Below are 24181 nucleotides of genomic sequence, written 5' to 3' on the forward strand. Positions count from 1 at the left end.
CATTTCACTTATCTGTCGAAGTGTATGACAATGGTTGAAAAGTTTTAAGAGGTGGTAGTGATAATGGTCAACAAGGCTGTTAGTGTCCTCCTGGATGTATCACTACACATATGTTCCGTAGTGTTCCTTTTGAGGGGGATGAGACTGACCTATGCCAAGTGTTCTCTTGCTACAAGCAACATAGCCAGGTAGGAGGGTAACTGACGTATATGTTGGGTTATCCGAGGGCACATTGTCAGTGTCCCAAGTGAACCGTGTAATCCTAGGTCATCTAGCCAAAATTTGGGTCACAGATGGTGTCCTATGTAAGACACCATCTGTGGACAGTTCCAGCTGGAAGGTACAGCAGAGTGAACCCAGGCGGACACCATCCAAGAGGGAGAGATTCAAAGCCATGATGGGACATGCATCACTCCCATGTGGATCGAGCCCCTGCAGAAGAGGGTGCAGTGGTGCACCTTCCTGTGATAGATGACAGTGTTTGTGTTCACCCTGACTGAGGAACTGGACTGGATCAGCTGCTGGAAAAATTTTCCTCCCAGAAAAGGAAGGATTTTATTGACTGGTGATGAACCTGGGACTCTTGCGTGACGAGGCTGCTGTGAGCTCCTTGGATAACTCAGTAACACCTGTACTGTGGTGAGGATCAGTGAAGTGGATGGGGAAGTGGAGGTGCATCAGGCTGCCTCCAACAACAGATACGAGGTGGAGGACTCGCCTATACGGAAACAAGAGCCAGAATCTGAATCTGATACGTTAACCGACACAGACAGCTTGGTAAGACGTCCTGGGTAGGGATGAAGAGGTTTTAGGAGGTTGAAGACTTATCAAGAGGTCTTTGGCACAAGAGATTCTGCCCAGCAGAGGCGCTGCTGGCAAAGGGGTAAGGCGAGAGACTAAGATTGACACAATTTGAGGAATAATTCACCTCCTAAGCCTTAGGCTAATGACACTTCGTTAATGGACTGTGTAGTGGCAAGGAGAGAATAGTCTGATTGAATGATTAGACTATATGCATAGTGATGATGTCTCTCTTTTGCCAGAACACAACCTTAAGGACGTATATAGTCAGAATACAAAAGATAATGTAGTGTATATGTTCCCTGGTACAATTTTAAGAGTTGTGGTCATCTTTGTGTGATAGTCGAGCCAAGGTGTACTATCGTAAAAATGATGGCGATGGTCGCATTATTCATTTGGTTGGGGCGTGGCACTACTGTATCTTACATGTATGCGCCACCAGATTGTGATTCGTGGGTCGCAAATGCTTTTATCTGGGAAAATTTAGCCTTAGATCGTGTTGCAAGCAAGAAGGATGTCGCCACGAGGGGATGGGGACAGTTGCGGAAGCTGTGTTTTATGAAGAATTAGACATAGGTAACAGCTGGGTATACATTTTTTGACATTTCGCCATCCAGTGGCTTTATCAGTGTAATACAAGGACATAATGTAAAGACTAGGACTATATATAAAAGACGAGGTAATCAGTCCCTCAGCCTTGGAGTTGGTGATGAGTACCGTAGTCTTGAATCTGAAGCACAGGCATAAAGATTGGAGTTGTGTACTGGCGTCAAGTGAGGGAGGTGTAGCCGACTAAGGCAGTCACTGGTAGGTGGGATTTTCAAGTGGGAGTAGACCATACCCGAGGGAGGGGCTGGGAGTGCTCTACTATTTTATACCATTCATGTACAGCATGTCAGACACTTCAACATAATGAAATCTTGATACAGAAGACATCTCAACCTTCTAGCTGACTCTTGGCTCATCCCTCGGGTATGACCAACTTCCTCTGGGAAATCCCACTTACCAGTGACAATGTCATCGTCGGGTACACGTCCAGTGACAATGTCATCGTCTGGTACACGTCCCTCACCTGATGCCAGTATATAAACAATCTTCATGCCTGTGCTTCATATTCTTCAAAACTACTGTGGTCATCCCAAGCTCTCGGGCTGAGGGACGGATTGCCTCATCTTTTGTATATACTTCTACACTTCCAATTATGCCTTGTAATTTATATTGATAAAGCCACTGGATGTTGCATATTTGTAATTATTCACCTTGATGGTGTCTTATACCATTATACCATGCGTTTTGTCATTTTTACTATAATCAAGGGAAAGTGCTAAACCCGTAGGATTAAACAGCGCCTGTGGGGGGATGGAAGGTATTCAAGCTTAATTCTGTGAGCTGGAGCACATATTCAATTCCCTAGATCAAGAGCCCTCGCCAGCGTCAAGGAACATTCTCTGAGAGGCTCGTTTTATGTCATTGTTGTTGCCAGCCCACATACTTGCGAGGAGGAATTATGGTGGCAGACTGGACAAAATTTGTCAAACTAACTGCACGTTCAACACTCAGCTGCATTTGATCGTTTTGTGTATATATTTAGTGGAGGGTGTCGTGGTATTCGTTGGCAGAGTAGCAAGAGCTTATTGGAGGTGAAGTATTAGTACAGATGAGAAGACGTTAGTGTGTGAAAGTTGGTGAGAGGTACACAAATATCGGGAGTGATGAACGATGCAAATGTTGGTGGAACGAGGTGAAGCCTGCGATATACAAGTTTTTTAAATGGGAAGGCAACAGGCTTAACCCTGAGACAGTGGTTTTCAAATTGTAAGGATGAGTTGTGTTATGGTTACAAGGCTGGGCGGCTCAGGGGATTTATCGTAACGTATGGAAGACGAATAGGATTGGAAACTTTTGATCAGAGGTTTGGAAATATAAACACATATGCAGTATAATGTGATCCTTTATTGACTACGTTTCGCCCACACAGTGGGCTTTTTCAAGTCACAAACAGAACTACCTGGGGTGGAAGAACGCGAGTATTTATAAATACTCGCGTTCCTTCCACCCCAGGTAGTTCTGTTTGTGACTTGAAAAAGCCCACTGTGTGGGCGAAACGTAGTCAATAAACGATCACATACTGCATATGTGTTTATATTTCCATTGTGTCGGTATTTTATACCATTTATTTCCATCCGAGGTTTGCATGAGTGGCATGAAGCTGTGCATGTACAGACGACGGAGCAGTAGCAGCTACAGGGAAAAATCATCGTGGTATACGATCATAAGAGCAGCGGAGGCAGGAGACTGCTATTTCGTCTCTCACGGTGCATTGTAACATGGGAGACTGCAGGAGTGTTTGTGGACAAGTAATTGAGCAGCATTGGACGAGTGCGGAGACTGAGGCTGTGTCTGAGGTATACAAGGGGGGATTTATTATAATCAAGGGAAGGATTAGGTAGCGCTGGGGGAGGAGCTACTGGGGAGATGTATCTAGGGCAGCGTCAGCAATGTCTTCTGGGGAAAACCACGAGATATGATGAAATTACAGCTTAATTTTACGTCAAGCGCAGAGCTATTAAAATAATTTTTTGGTTGGCATCATTTACGTTATGAAAGATAAGTGAAGGTTGATCATGTTCAGTCTATGACAGTGACTCGTCACAAATGTTAGGTTGTTGGCAGTGATTAGTGATTGTGTGTGTTTTACCTTCATGTTTTCATTATAAACTCTCTGCCAAGTTGTTGTTGATTCTGTTAAAGACTAATGGGTGGTGTTGCTGCCCCGGGCCAGCATGGTGTGGTCGTTCCATTATTAATCTTTGTGCAGTACAGAAGAAAGGCGAGAAGGGCACTTAATTCACTTTTGATCTGAAAAGTGCACATGATTTTGTAGCAGGGATTTAGAGAGGAAATTATAAGGTCGGCGAGTAAGTTTTGTGGAAGAGCTGTTAGCGACCAGGTTAATGGTAGATTATGGGGGAGGAGGTTGTACCCATGTGTATAGGTTTAAGGAAGAATTGTCCGTTGTCTTAGAGGCTCTTCATGCGTGTGCACAGGACCTTTAGTATAAGATGGTGATGAAGTGACTGGTGGGGAGCGACGAGCAGGGGAGGCGGGGAGCGACGAGAGCAGAGAAGGTGGGGAGCGACGAGAGCAGAGAAGGTGGGGAGCGACGAGAGCAGGGGAGGTAGGGAGCGACGAGAGCAGGGGAGGTGGGGAGCGACGAGAGCTGGGGAGGTGGGGAGCGACGAGAGCTGGGGAGGTGGGGAGCGACGAAAGCAGGGGAGGTGGGGAGCGACGAGAGCTGGGGAGGTGGGGAGCGACGAGAGCTGTGGAGGTGGGGAGCGACGAGAGCAGGGGAGGTGGGGAGCGACGAGAGCAGCAGGGGTGTGGAGCGACGAGAGCTGGGGAGCGACGAGAGCAGGGGAGGTGGGGAGCGACGAGAGCAGGGGAGGTGGGGAGCGACGAGAGCACGGGAGGTGGGGAGCGACGAGAGCACGGGAGGTGGGGAGCGACGAAAGCAGGGACGCGACGAGAGCTGGGGAGCGACGAGAGCTGGGGAGCGACGAGAGCAGGGGAGCGACGAGAGCTGGGGAGCGACGAGAGCTGGGGAGGTGGGGAGCGACGAGAGCTGGGGAGCGACGAGAGCTGGGGAGGTGGTGAGCGACGAGAGCAGGGGGGGTGGGGAGCGACGAGAGCTGGGGAGCGACGAGAGCAGGGGAGGTGGGGAGCGACGAGAGCAGGGGAGGTGGGGAGCGACGAGAGCACGGGAGGTGGGGAGCGACGAAAGCAGGGAGCGACGAGAGCTGGGGAGCGACTGGGAGCTGGGGAGCGACGAGAGCTGGGGAGCGACGAGAGCTGGGGAGCGACGAGAGCTGGGGAGCGACGAGAGCACGGGAGCGACGAGAGCAGGGGAGGTGGGGAGCGACGAGAGCTGGGGAGCGACTAGAGCTGGGGAGGTGGTGAGCGACGAGAACAGGGGAGGTGGGGAGCGGCGAGAGCAGGGGAGGTGGGGAGCGACGAGAGTAGGGGAGCGACGAGAGCACGGGAGGTGGGGAGCGACGAGAGCACGGGAGGTGGGGAGGGACGAGAGCTGGGGAGCGACGAGAGCTGGGGAGCGACGAGAGCTGGGGAGCGACGAGAGCTGGGGAGCGACGAGAGCTGGGGAGCGACGAGAGCAAGGGAGCGACGAGAGCAAGGGAGCGACGAGAGCAAGGGAGCGACGAGAGCAGGGGAGGTGGGGAGCGACGAGAGCTGGGGAGGTGGTGAGCTACGAGAGCAGGGGAGATGGGGAGCGGCGAGAGCAGGGGAGGTGGGGAGCGACGAGAGTAGGGGAGCGACGAGAGCTGGGGAGCGACGAGAGCTGGGGAGGTGGGGAGCGACGAGAACAGGGGAGGTGGGGAGCGGCGAGAGCAGGGGAGATGGGGAGCGACGAGAGCAGGGGAGGTGGACAGCGACGAGAGCAGGGGAGGTGGGCAGCGACGAGAGCTGGGGAGCGACGAGAGCTGGGGAGCGACGAGAGCTGGGGAGGTGGGGAGCGACGAGACCTGGGGAGGTGGGGAGCGACGAGATCAGGGGAGGTGGGGAGCGACGAGAGCAGGGGAGATGGGGAGCAACGACAGCTGAGGAGCGACGAGAGCTGGGGAGCGACGAGAGCTGGGGAGCGACGAGAGCAGGGGAGGTGGGGAGCGACGAGAGCAGGGGAGGTGGGGAGCGACGAGAGCTGGGGAGGTGGGGAGCGACGAGAGCTGGGGAGGTGGGGAGCCACGAGAGCAGGGGAGGTGGGGAGCGACGAGAGCAGGGGAGGTGGGGAGCGACGAGAGCTGGGGAGCGACGAGAGCAGAGGAGGTGGGGAACGACGAGAGCGGGAGGTGGGGAGCGACGAGAGCGGGAGGTGGGGAGGGACGAGAGCAGGGGAGCGACGAGAGCTGGGGAGCGACGAGAGCTGGGGAGCGACGAGAGCTGGGGAGCGACGAGAGCTGGGGAGCGACGAGAGCTGGGGAGCGACGAGAGCAGGGGAGGTGGTGAGCGACGAGAGCAGGGGAGGTGGGGAGCGACGAGAGCAGGGGAGCGACGAGAGCTGGGGAGCGACGAGAGCTGGGGAGCGACGAGAGCTGGGGAGGTGGGCAGCGACGAGAGCTGGGGAGGTGGGCAGCGACGAGAGCTGGGGAGGTGGGGAGCGACGAGAGCTGGGGAGGTGGGCAGCGACGAGAGCAGGGGAGCGACGAGAGCTGGGGAGCGACGAGAGCTTGGGAGGTGGGGAGCGACGAGAGCAGAGGAGGTGGGGAACGACGAGAGCAGGGGAGGGGGGGAGCGACGAGAGCGGGGGAGCTGGGGAGCAGACGAGACAGCTGGGGAGCGACGAGAGCTGGGGAGCGACGAGAGCAGGGGAGCGGGGGAGCGACGAGAGCAGGGGAGGTGGGGAGCGACGAGAGCAGAGCGACGAGAGCTGGGGAGCGACGAGAGCTGAGGAGCGACGAGAGCTGGGGAGCGACGAGAGCTGGGGAGCGACGAGAGCTGGGGAGCGACGAGAGCTGGGGAGCGACGAGAGCTGGGGAGCGACGAGAGCTGGGGAGCGACGAGAGCTGGAGAGCGACGAGAGCAGTGGCGGTGGGGAGCGACGAGAGCAGGGGAGGTGGGGAGCAACGAGAGCTGGGGAGCGACGAGAGCTGGGGAGCGACGAGAGCTGGGGAGCGACGAGAGCTGGGGAGGTGGGAGCGACGAGAGCTGGGGAGGTGGGAGCGACGAGAGCAGGGGAGGTGGGCAGCGACGAGAGCAGGGGAGGTGGGGAGCGACGAGAGCTGGGGAGCGACGAGAGCTGGGGAGCGACGAGAGCTGGGGAGCGACGAGAGCTGGGGAGCGACGAGAGCAGGGGAGGTGGTGAGCGACGAGAGCAGGGGAGGTGGGGAGCGACGAGAGCAGGGGAGCGACGAGAGCTGGGGAGCGACAAGAGCTGGGGAGCGACGAGAGCAGACGAGAGCTGGGGTGGGGAGCGACGAGAGCTGGGGAGGTGGGAGCGACGAGAGCAGGGGAGGTGGGGAGCGACGAGAGCAGGGGAGGTGGGGAGCGACGAGAGCAGGGGAGGTGGGAGCGACGAGAGCAGGGGAGCGACGAGAGCTGGGGAGCGACGAGAGCTGGGGAGGTGGGGAGCGACGAGAGCTAGGGAGCGACGAGAGAGATCAGGGGAGGTGGGGAGCGACGAGAGCAGGGAGAGATGGGGAGCGACGAGAGCTGAGGAGCGACGAGAGCTGGGGAGCGACGAGAGCAGGGGAGGTGGGGAGCGACGAGAGCAGGGGAGGTGGGGAGCGACGAGAGCTGGGGAGGTGGGGAGCGACGAGAGCTAGGGAGCGACGAGAGCTGGGGAGCGACGAGAGCTGGGGAGCGACGAGAGCTGGGACGAGGTGGGGAGCGACGAGAGCAGGGGAGGTGGGCAGCGACGAGAGCAGGGGAGGTGGGCAGCGACGAGAGCAGGGGAGGTGGGCAGCGACGAGAGCAGGGGAGCTGGGGAGCGACGAGAGCAGCGACGAGAGATGGGGAGCGACGAGAGCTGGGAGCGAGGAGAGCTGGGGAGCGACGAGAGCAGGGGAGGTGGGGAGCGACGAGAGCAGGGGAGGTGGGGAGCGACGAGAGCAGGGGAGGTGGGGAGCGACGAGAGCAGGGGAGGTGGGGAGCGACGAGAGCAGCGGGGGTGGGGAGCGACGAGAGCTGGGGAGCGACGAGAGCAGGGGAGGTGGGGAGCGACGAGAGCAGGGGAGGTGGGGAGCGACGAGAGCAGGGGAGGTGGGGAGCGACGAGAGTAGGGGACGAGGGGAGCGACGAGAGCAGGGGAGCGACGAGAGCTGGGGAGCGACGAGAGCTGGGGAGCGACGAGAGCTGGAGAGCGACGAGAGCTGGAGAGCGACGAGAGCTGGAGAGCGACGAGAGCTGGGGAGATGGGGAGCGACGAGAGCTGGGGACCGACGAGAGCTGGGGAGCGACGAGAGCTGGGGAGGTGGGGAGCGACGAGATCAAGGGAGGTGGGGAGCGACGAGAGCAGGGGAGGTGGGGAGCGACGAGAGCAGGGGAGCGACGAGAGCTGGGGAGCGACGAGAGCTGGGGAGCGACGAGATCAGGGGAGGTGGGGAGCGACGAGAGCAGGGGAGGTGGGGAGCGACGAGATCAGGGGAGGTGGGGAGCGACGAGAGCACGGGAGGTGGGGAGCGACGAGAGAGCTGGGGAGGGACGAGAGCTGGGGAGCGACGAGAGCTGGGGAGGTGGGGAGCGAGCGAGAGCTGGTGAGCGACGTGAGCTGGGGTGCGACGCGAGGATGGGAGCGACGAGAGCAGGGGAGGTGGGGAGCGACGAGAGCTGGGGAGCGACGAGAGCTGGGGAGCCACGAGAGCAGGGGAGGTGGGGAGCGACGAGAGCAGGGGAGGTCGGGAGCGACGAGAGCAGGGGAGGTGGGGAGCGACGAGATCAGGGGAGCGACGAGAGCTGGGGAGCGACGAGAGGTGGGGAGCGACGAGAGCAGGGGAGGTGGGGAGCGACGAGAGCAGGGGAGGTGGGGAGCGACGAGAGCAGGGGAGGTGGGGAGCGACGAGAGCTGGGGAGCGACGAGAGCTGGGGAGGGGAGCGACGAGAGCAGGGGAGGGGGAGCGACGAGAGCAGGGGAGCGACGAGAGCTGGGGAGCGACGAGAGCTGGGGAGCGACGAGACCTGGGGAGGTGGGGAGCGACGAGAGCTGGGGAGGTGGGGAGCGACGAGAGCAGGGGAGGTGGGCAGCGACGAGAGCAGGGGAGGTGGGGAGCGACGAGAGCAGGGGAGGTGGGGAGCGACGAGAGCAGGGGAGGTGGGGAGCGACGAGAGCAGGGGAGGTGGGGAGCGACGGCAAAGGAAGCAAAGAGAAATTAAGGGCGACGAGGTGGGAGCGACGAAGGCTGAGGAGCGACGGGGCTGGGAAGGTGAGGGCGACGAGCGGGGAGGTGGGAGCTTGGCGAGGCAAGGAGGTGGGGCGAGCGAGGCAAGGGAGGTGGGGGCGACGAGGAGCAGAGGAGGTGGGGGCGGCGAGGCTGGGGCGGGCGGCGAGGCTGGGGAGGTGGGGGCGTTGAGATCAGGGAGGTGAAGGGCGGCAGAGATCAGGGAGGTGGGGGCGACGGGAGGCTGGGGAGGTGGGGGCGGCAGGAGCAGCAGCAGGGGTGGGGAGCGACGAGGCTGGGGGCGACGAGAGCAGGGAGCGGCAGGCAGGAGGTGGGGGCGGCGAGAGCCGGGAGGTGGGGGCGACGAGGCTAGGGGGCGACGAGGCGGGGGCGGCAAGGCAGGGAGGTGGGGGCGTGACGAGGCTGGGAACTGACGAGGCTGGGGGCGGCGAGGCTGGGGGCGACGAGGCTGGGGGCGACGAAAGGGCTGAAAGGGAGCGACGAGGCTGGGAGCGACGAAGGCTGGAGAGCGACGAGGCTGGAGAGCGACGAGGCTGGAGCGACGGAGAGCAGGAGGTGGGCAGCGACGAGAGCGGGGAGGTGGGGGCGGCGAGGCTGGGGGCGACGAGAGCTGGGGAGCGATGAGCGGGGGGAGGTGGGGGCGACGAGGCTGAGAACGACGAGGCTGGGGAGGTGGGGGCGGCAAGGCAGGGAGGTGGGGAGCGACGAGCGGGGTGGGGGCGGCGAGGCAGGAGGTGGGGGCGACGAGAGCAGGGGAGGTGGAGTGGCGGCAGAGCAGGAGGTGGGGGCAACGAGGCTGGGAGATGGGGGCGACGAGGCTGAACTGACGAGGAACTGGGGGCGACGGATCAGGGGAGGTGGGGGCGGCGAATCAGGGGAGGGTGGGGGCGGCGAGGCTGGGAGGTGGGGGCGACGAAGGCTGGGAGGTGGGAGGGCGAGGTACAGGGGCGACGAGGCGGGAGGTGGGGGGGCGGCAAGGCAGCAGGGTGTGGAGCGACGAGGAGCTGAGGGAGCGACGAGGCAGGGGAGGGTGGGGGCGACGAGGTGGGGTTGTGGGGGCGGCGAAGGCAGGGCGAGCAGGAGCAGGGAGCGACGGGCTGGGGAGCGACAGGCTGGGGAGGGCGACGAGAGGGTGGGCGGCGAGAGGCAGGAGGTGAAGAGGCGACGATGGCTGGGGGGCGGCGAGCAGAGGAGGTGGGGGCGGCGAGGCGGGGAGGTGGGGGCGACGAAGGCTGGGGGCGGCAGGCGGGGAGGTGGGGAGCGACGAGGCTGGGGAGGTGAGGCGGCGAAGGCTGGGGGCGGCCAAGGCTGGGGGAGGTGGGGGCGGCGAGGCTGGGAGGCGACGAGAGCTGGGGGCGACGAGGCTGGGGGCGGCAGGCTGGGGGCGACGAGGCAGGGAGGTGGGGAGCGACGGAGGCTCTGGAGGTGGGGAGCGACAGGCTGGGGGCGGCGAGGCAGGGAGGTGGGGGCGACGGGAGCTGGGGGAGGTGGGGGCGACGGAAGCTGGTTAGGTGGGGGCGACGAGGCTGGGGAGGTGGGGGCGGCGAGGCTGGTTAGGTGAGGGCGACGAGGCTGGGGAGGTGGGGGCGACGAGGCTGGGGGCGGCGGGCTGGGGCGACGAGGCAGGGGAGCGACGGGAGCAGAGGAGGTGGGGGCGGCGAGAGCGGGGTGGGGCGACGAGGCAGGAGGTGGGGGCGACGAGGCTCTGGAGGTGGGGGCGACGAGAGCTCTGGAGGTGAGGAGCGACGAGGCTGGGGGCGGCAGGCAGGGAGGTGGGGGCGACAGGCTGGTGGGTGGGGAGCGGCAGAGCTGGGAGGTGGGGGCGGCAGGCTGGGGAGCGACGAGGCGGGAGCGACGAGGCGGGGGCGGCGAGGCGGGGAGGTGGGGGCGGCGAGGAGCAGGAGGTGGGGGCGGCGAGGCAGGAGGTGGGGGCGACGGCGAGGCAGGAGGTGGGGGCGGCAGGAGCGGGAGGTGGGGGCGACGGGCAGGGGAGTGTGGGAGCGGCAGGCAGGGAGGTGTGGGAGCGACGAGGCAGGGAGGTGGGGGCGGCGAGGCAGGGGGTGGGGGCGACGAGGCTGAGGCTGGGGGCGACAGGCTGGGGAGCGACGAAGGCTGGGGCGACGAGGCTGGGGGCGACAGGCTGGGGGCGACGAGGCTGGGGGCGACGAGGCTGGGGGCGACGAGGCTGGGGGCGACGAGGATGGGGAGCGACGAGAGCAGGGCGGCGAGGAGCGGGGGCGACGAGCTGGGGAGCGACGAGGCTGGGGAGCGACGAGGCGGGGGGTGGGGCGGCGAGGCAGGGCGACGAGGCTGGGGGCGGCGAGGCTGGGAGGTGGGGGCGGCAGAGCGGGAGGTGGGGGCGGCGAGAGCGGGAGGTGGGGGCGACGAGGCAGGGAGGTGGGGCGGCGAGGCAGGGAGGTGGGGGCGACGAAGGCAGGAGGTGGGAACGACGAGCAGGGAGGTGGGACGACGAGGCAGGAGGTGGGAGACGACGAGAGGAGCGGGGTGGGAGCGGCAGGCAGGGGAGGTGGGGGCGGCAGGAGGCGGGGGGGCGGCGAGGAGCGAGGTGGGGGAGCGACGAGAGCAGGGGAGGTGGGGAGCGACGAGAGCAGGGGAGGTGGGGAGCGACGAGAGCAGGGGAGGTGGGGAGCGACGAGAGCAGGGGAGGTGGGGAGCGACGAGAGCTGGGGAGGTGGGGAGCGACGAGAGCTGGGGAGCGACGAGAGCTGGGGAGCGACGAGAGCTGGGGAGGTGGGGAGCGACGAGAGCTGGGGAGCGACGAGAGCTGGGGAGCGACGAGAGCTGGGGAGCGACGAAAGCTGGGGAGCGACGAAAGCTGGGGAGCGACGAGAGCTGGGGAGCGACGAGAGCTGGGGAGCGACGAGAGCTGGGGAGCGACGAGAGCTGGGGAGCGACGAGAGCTCTGGAGGTGGGGAGCGACGAGAGCTCTGGAGGTGGGGAGCGACGAGAGCTGGGGAGCGACGAGAGCAGGGGAGGTGGGGAGCGACGAGAGCTGGGGAGGTGGGGAGCGACGAGAGCTGGTTAGGTGGGGAGCGACGAGAGCTGGGGAGGTGGGGAGCGACGAGAGCTGGGGAGCGACGAGAGCTGGGGAGGTGGGGAGCGAAGAGAGCTGGGGAGCGACGAGAGCAGGGGAGCGACGAGAGCAGGGGAGGTGGGGAACGACGAGAGCAGGGGAGGTGGGGAGCGACGAGAGCAAGGGAGGTGGGGAGCAACGAGAGCTGGGGAGCGACGAAAGCTGGGGAGGTGGGGAGCGACGAGAGCAGGGGAGGTGGGGAGCGACGAGAGCTGGGGAGCGACGAGAGCTGGGGAGCGACGAGAGCAGGGGAGCGACGAGAGCAGGGGAGCGACGAGAGCTGGGGAGCGACGAGAGCTGGGGAGCGACGAGAGCTGGGGAGCGACGAGAGCTGGGGAGGTGGGGAGCGACGAGAGCAGGGGAGCGACGAGAGCAGGGGAGCGACGAGAGCTGGGGAGCGACGAGAGCAGGGGAGGTGGGAAGCGACGAGAGCAGGGGAGCGACGAGAGCTGGGGAGCGACGAGAGCTGGGGAGGTGGGGAGCGACGAGAGCATGGGAGGTGGGGAGCGACGAGAGCAGGGGAGGTGGGGGACCGACGAGAGCAGGGGAGGTGGGGGAGCGACGAGAGCAGGGGAGGTGGGGGAACGACGAGAGCAGAGGAGGTGGGGAACGACGAGAGCAGGGGAGGTGGGGGAGCGACGAGAGCAGGGGAGGTGGGGGAGCGACGAGAGCAGGGGAGGTGGGGGAGCGACGAGAGCAGGGGAGGAGGGGGAGCGACGAGAGCAGGGGAGGTGGGGGAGCGACGAGAGCAGGGGAGGTGGGGGAGCGACGAGAGCAGGGGAGGTGGGGGAGCGACGAGAGCAGGGGAGGTGGGGGAGCGACGAGAGCAGGGGAGGTGGGGGAGCGACGAGAGCAGGGGAGGTGGGGGAGCGACGAGAGCAGGGGAGGTGGGGGAGCGACGAGAGCAGGGGAGGTGGGGGAGCGACGAGAGCAGGGGAGGTGGGGGAGCGACGAGAGCAGGGGAGGGACGAAAGCATATGGGGGGGGGGGGAAGTAATTCAACAATTTTTGAGGGGGAGGGGAAGAAATGCAACAGTTTTGGGGTACCTAGAAGATGCTACGTTACTTGTGAATCAGCATACTAGACTAAACGCTAGAAGAGATAGCATGGGTAATGGGGAATGAGTTTGTCAGGACTGGGGTAGCCAACTAGTCACGTACGTGGATTATCTTTAAAGATTTGTGGGATAACGTACACAAGCGACAGTGTTAGGGTAGTACATTCTTCAGCTTGTAAGTAGTCCCGCATTATCACTTAATTTTCAAAGTCATTATTTTTAATGACCTTCCGTACAGTCATACTTGTGTCGCTAACGTTTACCTTTTTAACCGAGTAGTGATACCTAGAATCCAAGGAAGGATTTATCTAGTTTTTGGCGGCCTTAATTAAGTGTGGATGATTGGGAAGGAAAGCAGCGACATAGCCGGTCAGAAGGGAAGGTTTGGGAGTATTTTATCTATGTAAGTGCGCATTGGGTATTTATGTAAAGAATAGTGTTGCTTCGCGAGCCCTTCAAAGATGGGCGTCTGGAGAATATGCTGTGTAAAATACTTACAGGGATTGCTGTTTAGGATGATAAGAGACTGTCAGGATAAATATCAGGGTTTTGTATGATATAATGTCAGGGGATACAAGTGTTCCAGTAGTGTCGTTACTGTGTATTACTTGGGGTTTATATGGAGGGAGGGGGGATAAAGTTAATTGAATTATGCGTCTCCGGGGAAGTCCTGCTTTCCCCCCCCCCCCTCCCCCCAAGGCTAGAGTGTTAGGGTGTATGAAGGCTGATAGTTCTTGTGGGATCTATGGGGAAGGTGACACTTCATTCTGTCGGGTGCACTTCCCTGGACGTTATGAAGTGGTACTAACATGGCTGACTAAAGTGTTAGTTTCAGCGAGGAAGTAGGAGAGTGTCAGTGTTAATTAAAGACCGAGTTAGTCATGAGTAGTTGTTGAACGTTGTGGCGGAGCTCTAACGTATATAGTTAGCTATATTCACATAACGTGAGTGTTTAGGGAATCTAGGTTTGATCTGGGTATCAACTGTCTCTTGGTGGCAAAGTCATAGAGAACTACGTATTGTGGAATAAGTATGGGTTGATGGGTTGCATTATGACCATCGAGGAGCCCATGCATGAGGCTCCGGCGTGAGAAATGAATGTTGCTGTGTCTTGGGTTGCAAGGGTTGTGAAAATGTAACATGTTATTTATATGTACACAAGTTATTACTGCGATTATTAAACTATAGTTCACACACGGTAGGAAAGTTTACGTCGCTGATTTTATAACCTCGTAGAATTTTTCTTACGAGTTGTGTATTGCACATGTGGCCAAATATTTTTATGTCAGTCATAGGCATTTTATATCAATTAAGTTTAAGTGCGTGTTATGACACTTAGAATCTTGGGGAAACATTTGAGTTCATTAGTGTTTTTGTATAATGTGTATTTTTGGAAGTGTTTAGCATTGTGCGAATATTGTGTCAGTATTTTGTGTGTAGGAATTGTACTCCTACATCAACAACACTGTAGAGTAACTGGTGTCGACTCAGTCTTACGTAACTATAATATTTTTAAGTTTTCTGTAGGTTTAAAGTTACCACTTTGTTATATATGTGTATATAAAGCTTTAAATTACGTATGAAAAGGTGAATTCCTTTAAATTATGAAAAGTGCATTAAAAACTTCAGGTAAACACTTACGTCTGCGAGGAAACATGTTTAGTAAGTCACTGCTCAATCACTGCTCCGACACTGCTCACTCACTGCTCCGACACTGATCATTCACAGCTCCGACACTGCTCACTCACTGCTCCGACACAGCTCTGACACAACTAATTTACTGCCCTGTAACTACCCTGACACTCCTCCACTGTTGTGTTACTCTCACTCTCTCCTGGTAGACCATAAATCAGGCTCCTGTTCCTTAAACCTTTTATAATTTATTGCTATTTTCTTCATTTTAATATTCTATCCACATATTCATTAATATTAAAATGTCTTTATAATCTTTTGCATAACAAATTACCATCAACTGTAAAACAAAACTTATAGGAACATCAAGTGTACAACCTGGATATACTTCTTGATCAAAAGCTGTTTCCACAAACCACTTAAATATATTATGAGAAATATTCTGTCTTGTTCTTTATATACTGAGAGCAGCAGTATAGTGTGTATATACTGAGACCAGCAGTGTATATTGCATATATTGAGAGCAGCAGTATATATTGTGTATACTGAGAGCAGCAGTATATATTGTGTATACTGAGAGCAGCAGTATATATTGTGTATACTGAGACCAGCAGTGTATATTGCATATATTGAGAGCAGCAGTATATATTGTGTATACTGAGAGCAGCAGTGTATATTGCATATATTGAGAGCAGCAGTGTATATTGCATATACTGAGAGCAGCAGTATAGTGTGTATATACTGAGACCAGCAGTGTATATTGCATATATTGAGAGCAGCAGTATATATTGTGTATACTGAGAGCAGCAGTGTATATTGCATATATTGAGAGCAGCAGTGTATATTGCATATACTGAGAGCAGCAGTATAGTGTGTATATACTGAGACCAGCAGTGTATATTGCATATATTGAGAGCAGCAGTGTATATTGTGTATTCTGAGAGCAGCAGTGTATATTGTATATGCTGAGAGCAGCAGTATATATTGTGTATACTGAGAGCAGCAGTGTATATTGCATATATTGAGAGCAGCAGTATATATTGTGTATACTGAGAGCAGCAGTGTATGTTGTGTATTCTGAGAGCAGCAGTATATATTGTGTATACTGAGAGCAGCAGTGTATGTTGTGTATTCTGAGAGCAGCAGTGTATATTGTGTATACTGAGAGCAGCAGTGTATATTGTATATGCTGAGAGCAGCAGTATATATTGTGTATACTGAGAGCAGCAGTGTATATTGCATATATTGAGAGCAGCAGTGTATATTGTGTATTCTGAGAGCAGCAGTGTATATTGTATATGCTGAGAGCAGCAGTGTATATTGTATATGCTGAGAGCAGCAGTGTATAGTGTATATGCTGAGAGCAGCAGTGTATATTGTATATGCTGAGAGCAGCAGTGTATATTGTATATGCTGAGAGCAGCAGTGTATATTGTATATGCTGAGAGCAGCAGTGTATATTGTATATGCTGAGAGCAGCAGTGTATATTGTATATGCTGAGAGCAGCAGTGTATATTGTATATGCTGAGAGCAGCAGTGTATATTGTATATGCTGAGAGCAGCAGTGTATATTGTATATGCTGAGAGCAGCAGTGTATATTGTATATGCTGAGAGCAGCAGTGTATATTGTATATGCTGAGAGCAGCAGTGTATATTGTATATGCTGAGAGCAGCAGTGTATATTGTGTATACTGAGAGCAGCAGTGTATATTGTATATGCTGAGAGCAGCAGTGTATATATTTTTTTTATATATTTTATTTAAAATACAATACATAGCTTAACATAAAACCCCTTAAACAAGGGTTGATATACATTTAATATAAATACTTTATGAATCACAATCCCTCAGAACGTACAATAGCAAAATAACAAACACAATATTAACAAACAAAAAGAGGTTGCACAAATACACTAGAAAATATCGCTTATGACAGAACATAACATTAAGAAAGATGGGTAATCTTAATCCTATTTACACAAAAACAACAACAAGGACATAACATGTAGGTGACCCCTGTAACAGGTTCAATAATATAATTAAAGCCATAATCCCTTCAGGTATACACTATTTACATAATATTATTGTGACATATTAACTCGACTCAAGAAATCGTAATGACACGATTGCAAACAAACCATACCCCCGGCCGGGATTGAACCCGCGGTCATAGAGTCTCAAAACTCCAGCCCGTCGCGTTAGCCACTAGACCAGCTAGCCACAATAAGATTCATCCAACTAGGTATATTTCTACACCATAGGAAGGTTAGCACAGGCACCACTGTGACGGGCTGGAGTTTTGAGACTCTATGACCGCGGGTTCAATCCCGGCCAGGGGTATGGTTTGTTTGCAATCGTGTCATTACGATTTCTTGAGTCATGTTGACGGCAGTGAAGGGACTTGAGCTAGAGTTCGTCACGGCCACGCTAGCTGGAGATTCGTCTGTAAAAACTTGCATTTGTGGTTACAGTGGTGCCTGTGCTAACCTTCCTATGGTGTAGAAATATACCTAGTTGGATGAATCTTATTGTGGCTAGCTGGTCTAGTGGCTAACGCGACGGGCTGGAGTTTTGAGACTCTATGACCGCGGGTTCAATCCCAGCCGGGGGTATGGACTGTGACATATTGTCAATGCACAATACAATAAGAAGAATATTACGATAAATATATCGGTTACTCACAACCTGCATAAATAATCAATAAATGAAAGGACCTACATCACAATCTCATGATAAAACAAAGTACATATTCTTACTCAACTAACCCCCCAGTACATAAGTTCCCTACAGTCACACATACTCGCCTTACCACAAGTCTTACGAGTCAGCCACAAAACTAGAAAAGCCATAAGCATTCCGCACTTGTCTACAGGCTATACAGCCCCTCAAGGAAGGTTCCTTGATGTTGGTGAGGGGCTCTTGATTTAGGGAATTGGATCTGTGCTCCAGTTCCCCGAATTAAGCCTGAATGCCTTCCACATCCCCCCCCAGGCGCTATATAATCCTCCGGGTTTAGCGCTTCCCTCTTGATTATAATAATAATAATACAGGCTATACACATTATATAACTACACCACCACATCCTCTCACACAACCACATTCACCACAACCACACATTACACTGATACACACAGCAGCACAGCCCTTGTGCATACCCAACCCCGGAGACGAGCCCGTTCCATCCCCTGAACTTCAACCTCACCCTTTTACAACGCTAACAATGCTCTCGCACTCATTCTACGATACACTGCTGAAAAAGCCTGGTCCCAGCGACTTCCATATATTTCCCGATTACAACACAACGTTCTATAAATGGTCGCCGCAAACACCCTTTTGCGCACCTCCCAATCCCCATTCCCTCTCATCGCCCAGGATACAAAAACAAAATCCTCAATTATATACGTGATTGCACGTTGCACAGACGCCTCTACGCCTCCCACGTCCAAACTTAACGCCCTCAATACTGATATCCCGCCCCCTCCCACAGTCCTCTCAACCTTACCCATCCATTCCCTGATACTCCCTAGATTATCACAAAAATACACTACATGAAACGCGGTCTCTTCATCCCCGCACACCCGACACGCGCCCTCCACCATCAACCCTCTTTCCTTAAGTGCAAGTGCAGAACCCGACGGCAGTATACTATGGAGAAAACGGAAAAATACCTCTCGCACGTTTGGTCGCACGCGCATCAACCGCATCAACCGTAACCTCTCCAATATATCCTCTCACGCATACATAGGGTAGATACTCTCAGTCTTCGCGACTACCTTCGCCCTTACAGCACGCTCTAAAACACCCACCCAAACTTTATTAGGGTCCCAGACATGCAAACACGTCTTCACACACCCTCATCTCCGGCCCTTCCCACTACATTCGCACCTCTTCATGTAAGTCATTCACGCCCCTCCCCGCTTGTCCCCGCACACGGCATAACCCCCACTTTAAATAAATACACTTGACTCTTAACTGTAAATCCATCAACCCTAATCCTCCTCTGTTGACCGGTAGAGTAATCACACTCCTACTCAACCATTCACACCTGGAACCCCAAAGAAAATGGAAAACCCTCCTTAACGACCTCGTAACATCTGGACCTGCTAACGGATATACTGCTGTCACGTTCCAGACTTTACTGTATAACAACACATTCACAACAATCGCACGCTGATGTACTGTCAAATGAGTTGGTCTCAACCCATCCAAGCGCCCCACCACTCAATCCACAACAAGTCCAGAATTAACCATCCTCGCCTCTCTCACACTACCTATGTACACTATCCCACACACTTTTATCCTGTCCACCATATTCCAATGTACATTCCATCCCCAACTCTCTCTTCCCACCCAATCTCCTAAGACCAGTAATTTTGATTTTTCCACATTAACTCTTAAACCGGTAACCCTCGCGAAATTATCAATAACATCTCCTACCGCACGTAAACTCCTCAGCGTTCGCACTAGTATTGTCGTGTCATCCTCGTACCCTATTATTCCCTGCTCTCCACTTCCTACTCCCCAATCCACTTCTATACACGCTCCCATCGCTCTATAGAAAGGGTCTGTTAAACAGGCAAACAACAATTGAGACAAAGGACAACCTTGCCTAATACCCCAACCCATGGATACCCACTCCCCCAACTTCCCATTTACCTGTACACACACTCCCACACCTATATACAATGTCTCTGCCCAACGCACCACCTCCTCCCCAAAACCCTGCCTCCTTAATATGTATCACAACACCTCACGTTCTACACTATCATACGCTGCCTGCCAATCTAATGCTAAGACACCCCCCCCCCCGTGCTCCCCTCCCGACCCTTCCACAAATTTTTTTATAATACTATGCCCGTCATACGTCGTCCTCCCAGACACACCATATTGTCCTCTCGCAACCACTCTATCCACCACACACTTCAGCCTATTTCCTAAAAATTTTGCAAAAATTTTATAATCAGCACACAGCAATGATATTATCCTAAAGTCCCGCACCATGTCTTTTTGCTTACCTTTTGGTACTAAAACCACAACCGCAGTTCCTTGCAACCTGCCCATCCTCCCCTCCCTTTTCAACGTATTCATTAGTTCTACTAAGAAGGACTTCAACACACTCCAATGGCTCACATAAAACTCGCAGGGCAAGCCATCCAAACCTGGTGCCTTACCTCGTGCCATCCCCTCTAAAGCCCTCCACACCTCCCGTTCTTCAATATCCCCCCCCCAATGCCATGCGATCACTGCCACTTAGCACACAAGATACATTCTCCCCAACCCCCCGAAAGCCCTCACACCCACCCCTGCACTAAGTAAATTTCTTCCAAACTACTTATCCATGTAATCACTCATTGCCTCCGTTGTTCTTAACTCCTGTCCCGCCCTATATCCACCTAAGTCCTCATGTACCACTAGCCTATCAATTTCCATAGTCACACGGCGCTGCCTCTGTCCCCTTAACACACAGGCCGATGGGCAATCACCCCACACCGCCTCTTCAAATCCACCCTGCACTCAAATCTGTTATTCTGCAAATCTCGAATCCTCCCTTTTAACAACTCGATTTCCTCCATGGGATACTGCCCTGCCTGCACGCCCCTCTCATGACAACTTTGCAACCTACCCTCGAAATACTGCTGCAACCCTTATGTCATCCAACCCTGGTACTTTCCCCATTGCACATAAAACCGCCGGATCCTCAACTTAGCTACCCCATCCCACCACCCCAGCAAATCACCCACATCCCCACCCTCTCCCCACAAATTCTCCCACATTGTTCTAAAATCTAACCCCGCCTCCTCCGCCCCAAGAAGTCTCACATTTAACTTCCAATACCTTAGGCAAGCTGGCCCAAGTCAAGTCCATATAAACAGCTCTATGATCAGTGTATACAGAATCTACCATATGCACGCACATCACCCGCACACTTCTCGTCACATATAACCTATCTAGCCTGGCCGCGTATCCCTGTCTATGAAACGTATGCTCAACCATCAGGTCCCCACCTCCAATAACATCCCTTAACCCCATGCCCAGCAAAAGATCCCTTAGGCTAACCAAAAAACACCCTGCCCCCCGTGGCTCCACATCCTTTCTACGTACCACACAATTCCAATCACCGCCTACGATTGTTACCGAGGGAAGAGATCTCAAATAATAAATCAAAACATCACGCACAAACTCATTCTTCACCCGTACATCACACTCTGCTGGTGCATACACACAAACCACTGCCAGTCGCTCACCCCTCCAGCATCCATTTACCCAGAGTACCCTACCCTCCTACCCTCCCTCACATCTAATTACAACAAACGGGCTCGTCTCCCGAATCAGGATCCCAACCCCACCCTTCAAATGTTCCGAATATGCCACAAACACACGATATCCAGCCACATTCAAATCCCAACCAACCTTAAAATTATGCTCCTGCACAAGCACAATATCTATGGCATAATGCCTCAAAAAACCCTGGAGTCACAAACACTTCACATTCGCACACATCCCATTTACATTCACAGTCATACACCTGAAACCTTCGTGAAGGGTTTTACACACTGCCCTGGAACTCCTCTCATAGGCGCATTACCTGCCTTCCTACTTTTCGCACCTAGCTCTCCACTGTGAGCGCGATTCCCTCCCCCCCGGTCGAACACCTGATCGGACACACCTGTGGCGCCTCCACTCACCACATCAGCCCACGGTTTCTTCCCCAGCCTCTGCGCCGGGGTCAAGACATCACCGGAATCAGAGTGCGTTGCCGCCCTCTTTCGCCGAACACTCTCTGCATCCATGTTCTGGTCGGGAGATGCCTCACAATATACCTCCGCCGCCGCCTCGACCACGGTCACCACTCCCATAGAAGTGGCACCCGCAGTCAGCTGACTACCTCTTCTCTCTTCATCGCTCTCCTCTGGTCCTTCCACCGACTGTGCATCATCCCCAGCTCTCGTCGTCTCCAAAAACCTGTCCGTCAACTGCACTAAAGCCACATCCTCCACTCGTTCCTCACCACTTAGCTTGGTCTCCCCTTCCACCAAAGCGGAGACCATAGAGCCTACAGATATTGATGGGCTCGACCCCACCGTCGGGAACTCTCTCTCCACCTCCTCACTCCAAGAACTATGGCCATTTACAAGTGTCCCGCTGACAGGCCCCCCCATCGGGTCAGGCCCTCGCTCCATCCCTCTGTCTGCATCCTGTCGTCGCTGCTGCCTTCCACACTGGGCTGCCATATGGTCATAAGTGCCACATAGCCTGTAAGTCTTGCGCTGCCCTGCATAATACACCATAACTTGTGTCTGAAAGTCCTCTAGGATGACAAACAATGGGATAGAATGCCTCAGCATCATCTTCAGGTTGAACGTACCTTCCAGCAAGCCGGCGTATGCCCCATCCGCCCAAGTACCCGCTGTTGCCAGGTGAACAGTACCGTAACGTTCAAAAACGTTCCTTAGGTCTGCCTCGTCAGCTTCGAAAGGCACATTACGTACCTTCACCCAGGTGTAGTGTCTCGACACATCAATGAGACGAACTCGTATTGCCGAGTTAACGTCCACACAGCCATCTTGATACTTCTCCGCCAGGCGTTAATACACTGCCGTTGATCGTAGCTTGACGAATATTGGGTGAGCCCCATTGAGCGATACTCCATACAGATCCTGATCAGCAGTGCCGTATGTGTCGTGAATAATCATAGGTAGTATCACCTGTGCGGACTGAGGTGTAACGACACCCCACACTAAATCAAAGCACACAGTGTTGACGCGCCTTCTTGTATCCTGCGCCAACTTGAGAAAATCAAACTGCACACGAAGGCCTCTCAACCAGGAGCGTGTGCGCAGCCCAACCACACGGCCCAAGAGCGATATGGTCAATCATCAGCAGTGTATATTGTGTATATTAAGAGCAGCAGTGTATATTGTATGTACTGAGAGCAGCAGTGTATATTGTATGTACTGAGAGCAGCAGTGTATATTGTATGTACTGAGAGCAGCAGTGTATATTGCATACACTGAGAGCAGCAGTCTAAATTAGCTGCCTTTAGTGCTGCACTGTTTCTTTTAATCCTTGTATCTGCACAGTCGTAGGCAAATCATCTACTACCACAGCTTCTACTCTCTTTTTCCTGTTACCTAGACCAACATTGAACTTGGCTTGGTCATATGTCTGTTTATCAAAACTCTGGAAAAAACCACCTATATCTAACTGTATTTTGCTCTGGGTTTGTTCATTTCTGTAACACTGTTTTTCTTATGAAGGACCTTTTTGAGCCTTGATTAAATAGTGTTAGCAAATTGGTTTTGTGTAATTTATTAGATAACTCAACTTGGGCTATTGGGAGATCTGTCGATTTAGACTTATCTTTCACATTTAATGCTGTTGTTTGTTGGTTTCCTGTTTCTGTAGAAGTCACCTGTTGTTCAGCATAAATGCTTGGGCACAAAACTGTATGATGCATACCATTGCATTTAAAACACTTTTTCAGTGAGCATTTACCTTCCCTGTGTTTACCTAAACACTTAGTGAACAGTTTCAGCTGATGAGCACGTTGTTTCTGTGCCTCTTTTGTTGTATATTGAATACAAATTGTGCCCAATGTGATCCATCACAAAGTACACATGTTGGAGTACGTTTGTGTGACAGTCTGTTTACTGTCTGTTGTTGATTCGCTGCCTGGCTACAGTGGAGCGCAGTTGTGCTCTGCACCCCTCTGCTGTTTTCAGGCGAGCAACATTGTACCAACATGGCGCTGAGTGTGAGGCGTCGAGTGAACGCCATCGGCACTGAGCTGCTTCGGGGGGCGATTTCACCCTCATCGACCATCATTAGAGAGATGTATGGCATACAGGACGAGGAGGTGTATGGTGTAGCTAAACTAAATTCGATGGCTGTGTACGAGTCATTGGTGACTAGATTCCAAGACGTGAGCTTTGATGCAACTCCTGCTGTGAGAGTGCATTTGATTGGCGTATCCCACCACTTTATGTGGGTAAAGATTTGTAACGTCACGTTTGAGGCAGACGAGGCTGACATCAGGAGTGTTTTCGAGGCATATGGAACCGTGCATCTGGCACAACAGGGCAAGTGGGCGGCAGGTGCTTACATGGGCCACCTAGAGGGAACCTTTTCCCTGAAAAATGACTCTGAGACATCCCATCCCATCTTATATCGTGTTGGAGGAGTCCAGGACGCAGGTTCTCATATTGTATGCTGGACAAAGACATACGTCCAGGTTATGTGGGGTATACGATCATATGGTGGCAGTGTGTGTGAAACAGAGGGCGCCTGCACAGACTGGTGAAGCACCAGTTAACAATGTGGACGCCATAGTTGAGAGCCCCACGTGCAAGCAAGGGAGTGGGAGCCTGTGGAGTGATGTGGTGGAGGATATCCTCGCGGAAACTGGTGTGTGTGAGGTAAGCTGCATCGACCCAGGAACCGCCACTATGAAGGAGATGAGTGCAGACATGCGAGTGCAAGAGGAGGTAATGGCGCTGTAGGAAGAGCTCAAGGTCTTGAGGACATTGACACTGCGGAGGACGATGTATCTGAGCTGGGGTAAGACAACACGTTGCTGGCGGAGGAGTGTGCCAGGCAAACCCATGGCAAGGAGGAAGGGACAAGCAGTGCGAGAAAGGTGTCGCTCTGTTCCATGGAACGTAGAACAGTGGAGACTGATGTTCATCAT

General features: G+C 54.8%; 1 protein-coding gene across 2 annotated transcripts in view; it reads right to left on the minus strand.

Annotated features, from left to right (window-relative positions):
- The window catches only part of LOC128699914 (uncharacterized), a 70741-nt gene extending 56064 nt beyond the window's left edge, over positions 1-14677 (minus strand). The window contains exon 1 of one of the 2 annotated variants that reach the window (XM_070102245.1): positions 14502-14677. In XM_070102245.1, the coding sequence (XP_069958346.1) occupies positions 14502-14517 (16 nt within the window). In that variant the 5' untranslated portion in view covers positions 14518-14677. The remainder of the gene's footprint in view (positions 1-14501) is intronic. The other variant, XM_070102244.1, reaches the window with a different exon arrangement.
- Between the last annotated feature and the right edge of the window lie 9504 nt (positions 14678-24181).

This window comes from Cherax quadricarinatus, chromosome 81, assembly GCF_038502225.1.
Source record: "Cherax quadricarinatus isolate ZL_2023a chromosome 81, ASM3850222v1, whole genome shotgun sequence".
Classification (NCBI taxonomy): Eukaryota; Metazoa; Arthropoda; class Malacostraca; order Decapoda; family Parastacidae; genus Cherax; species Cherax quadricarinatus.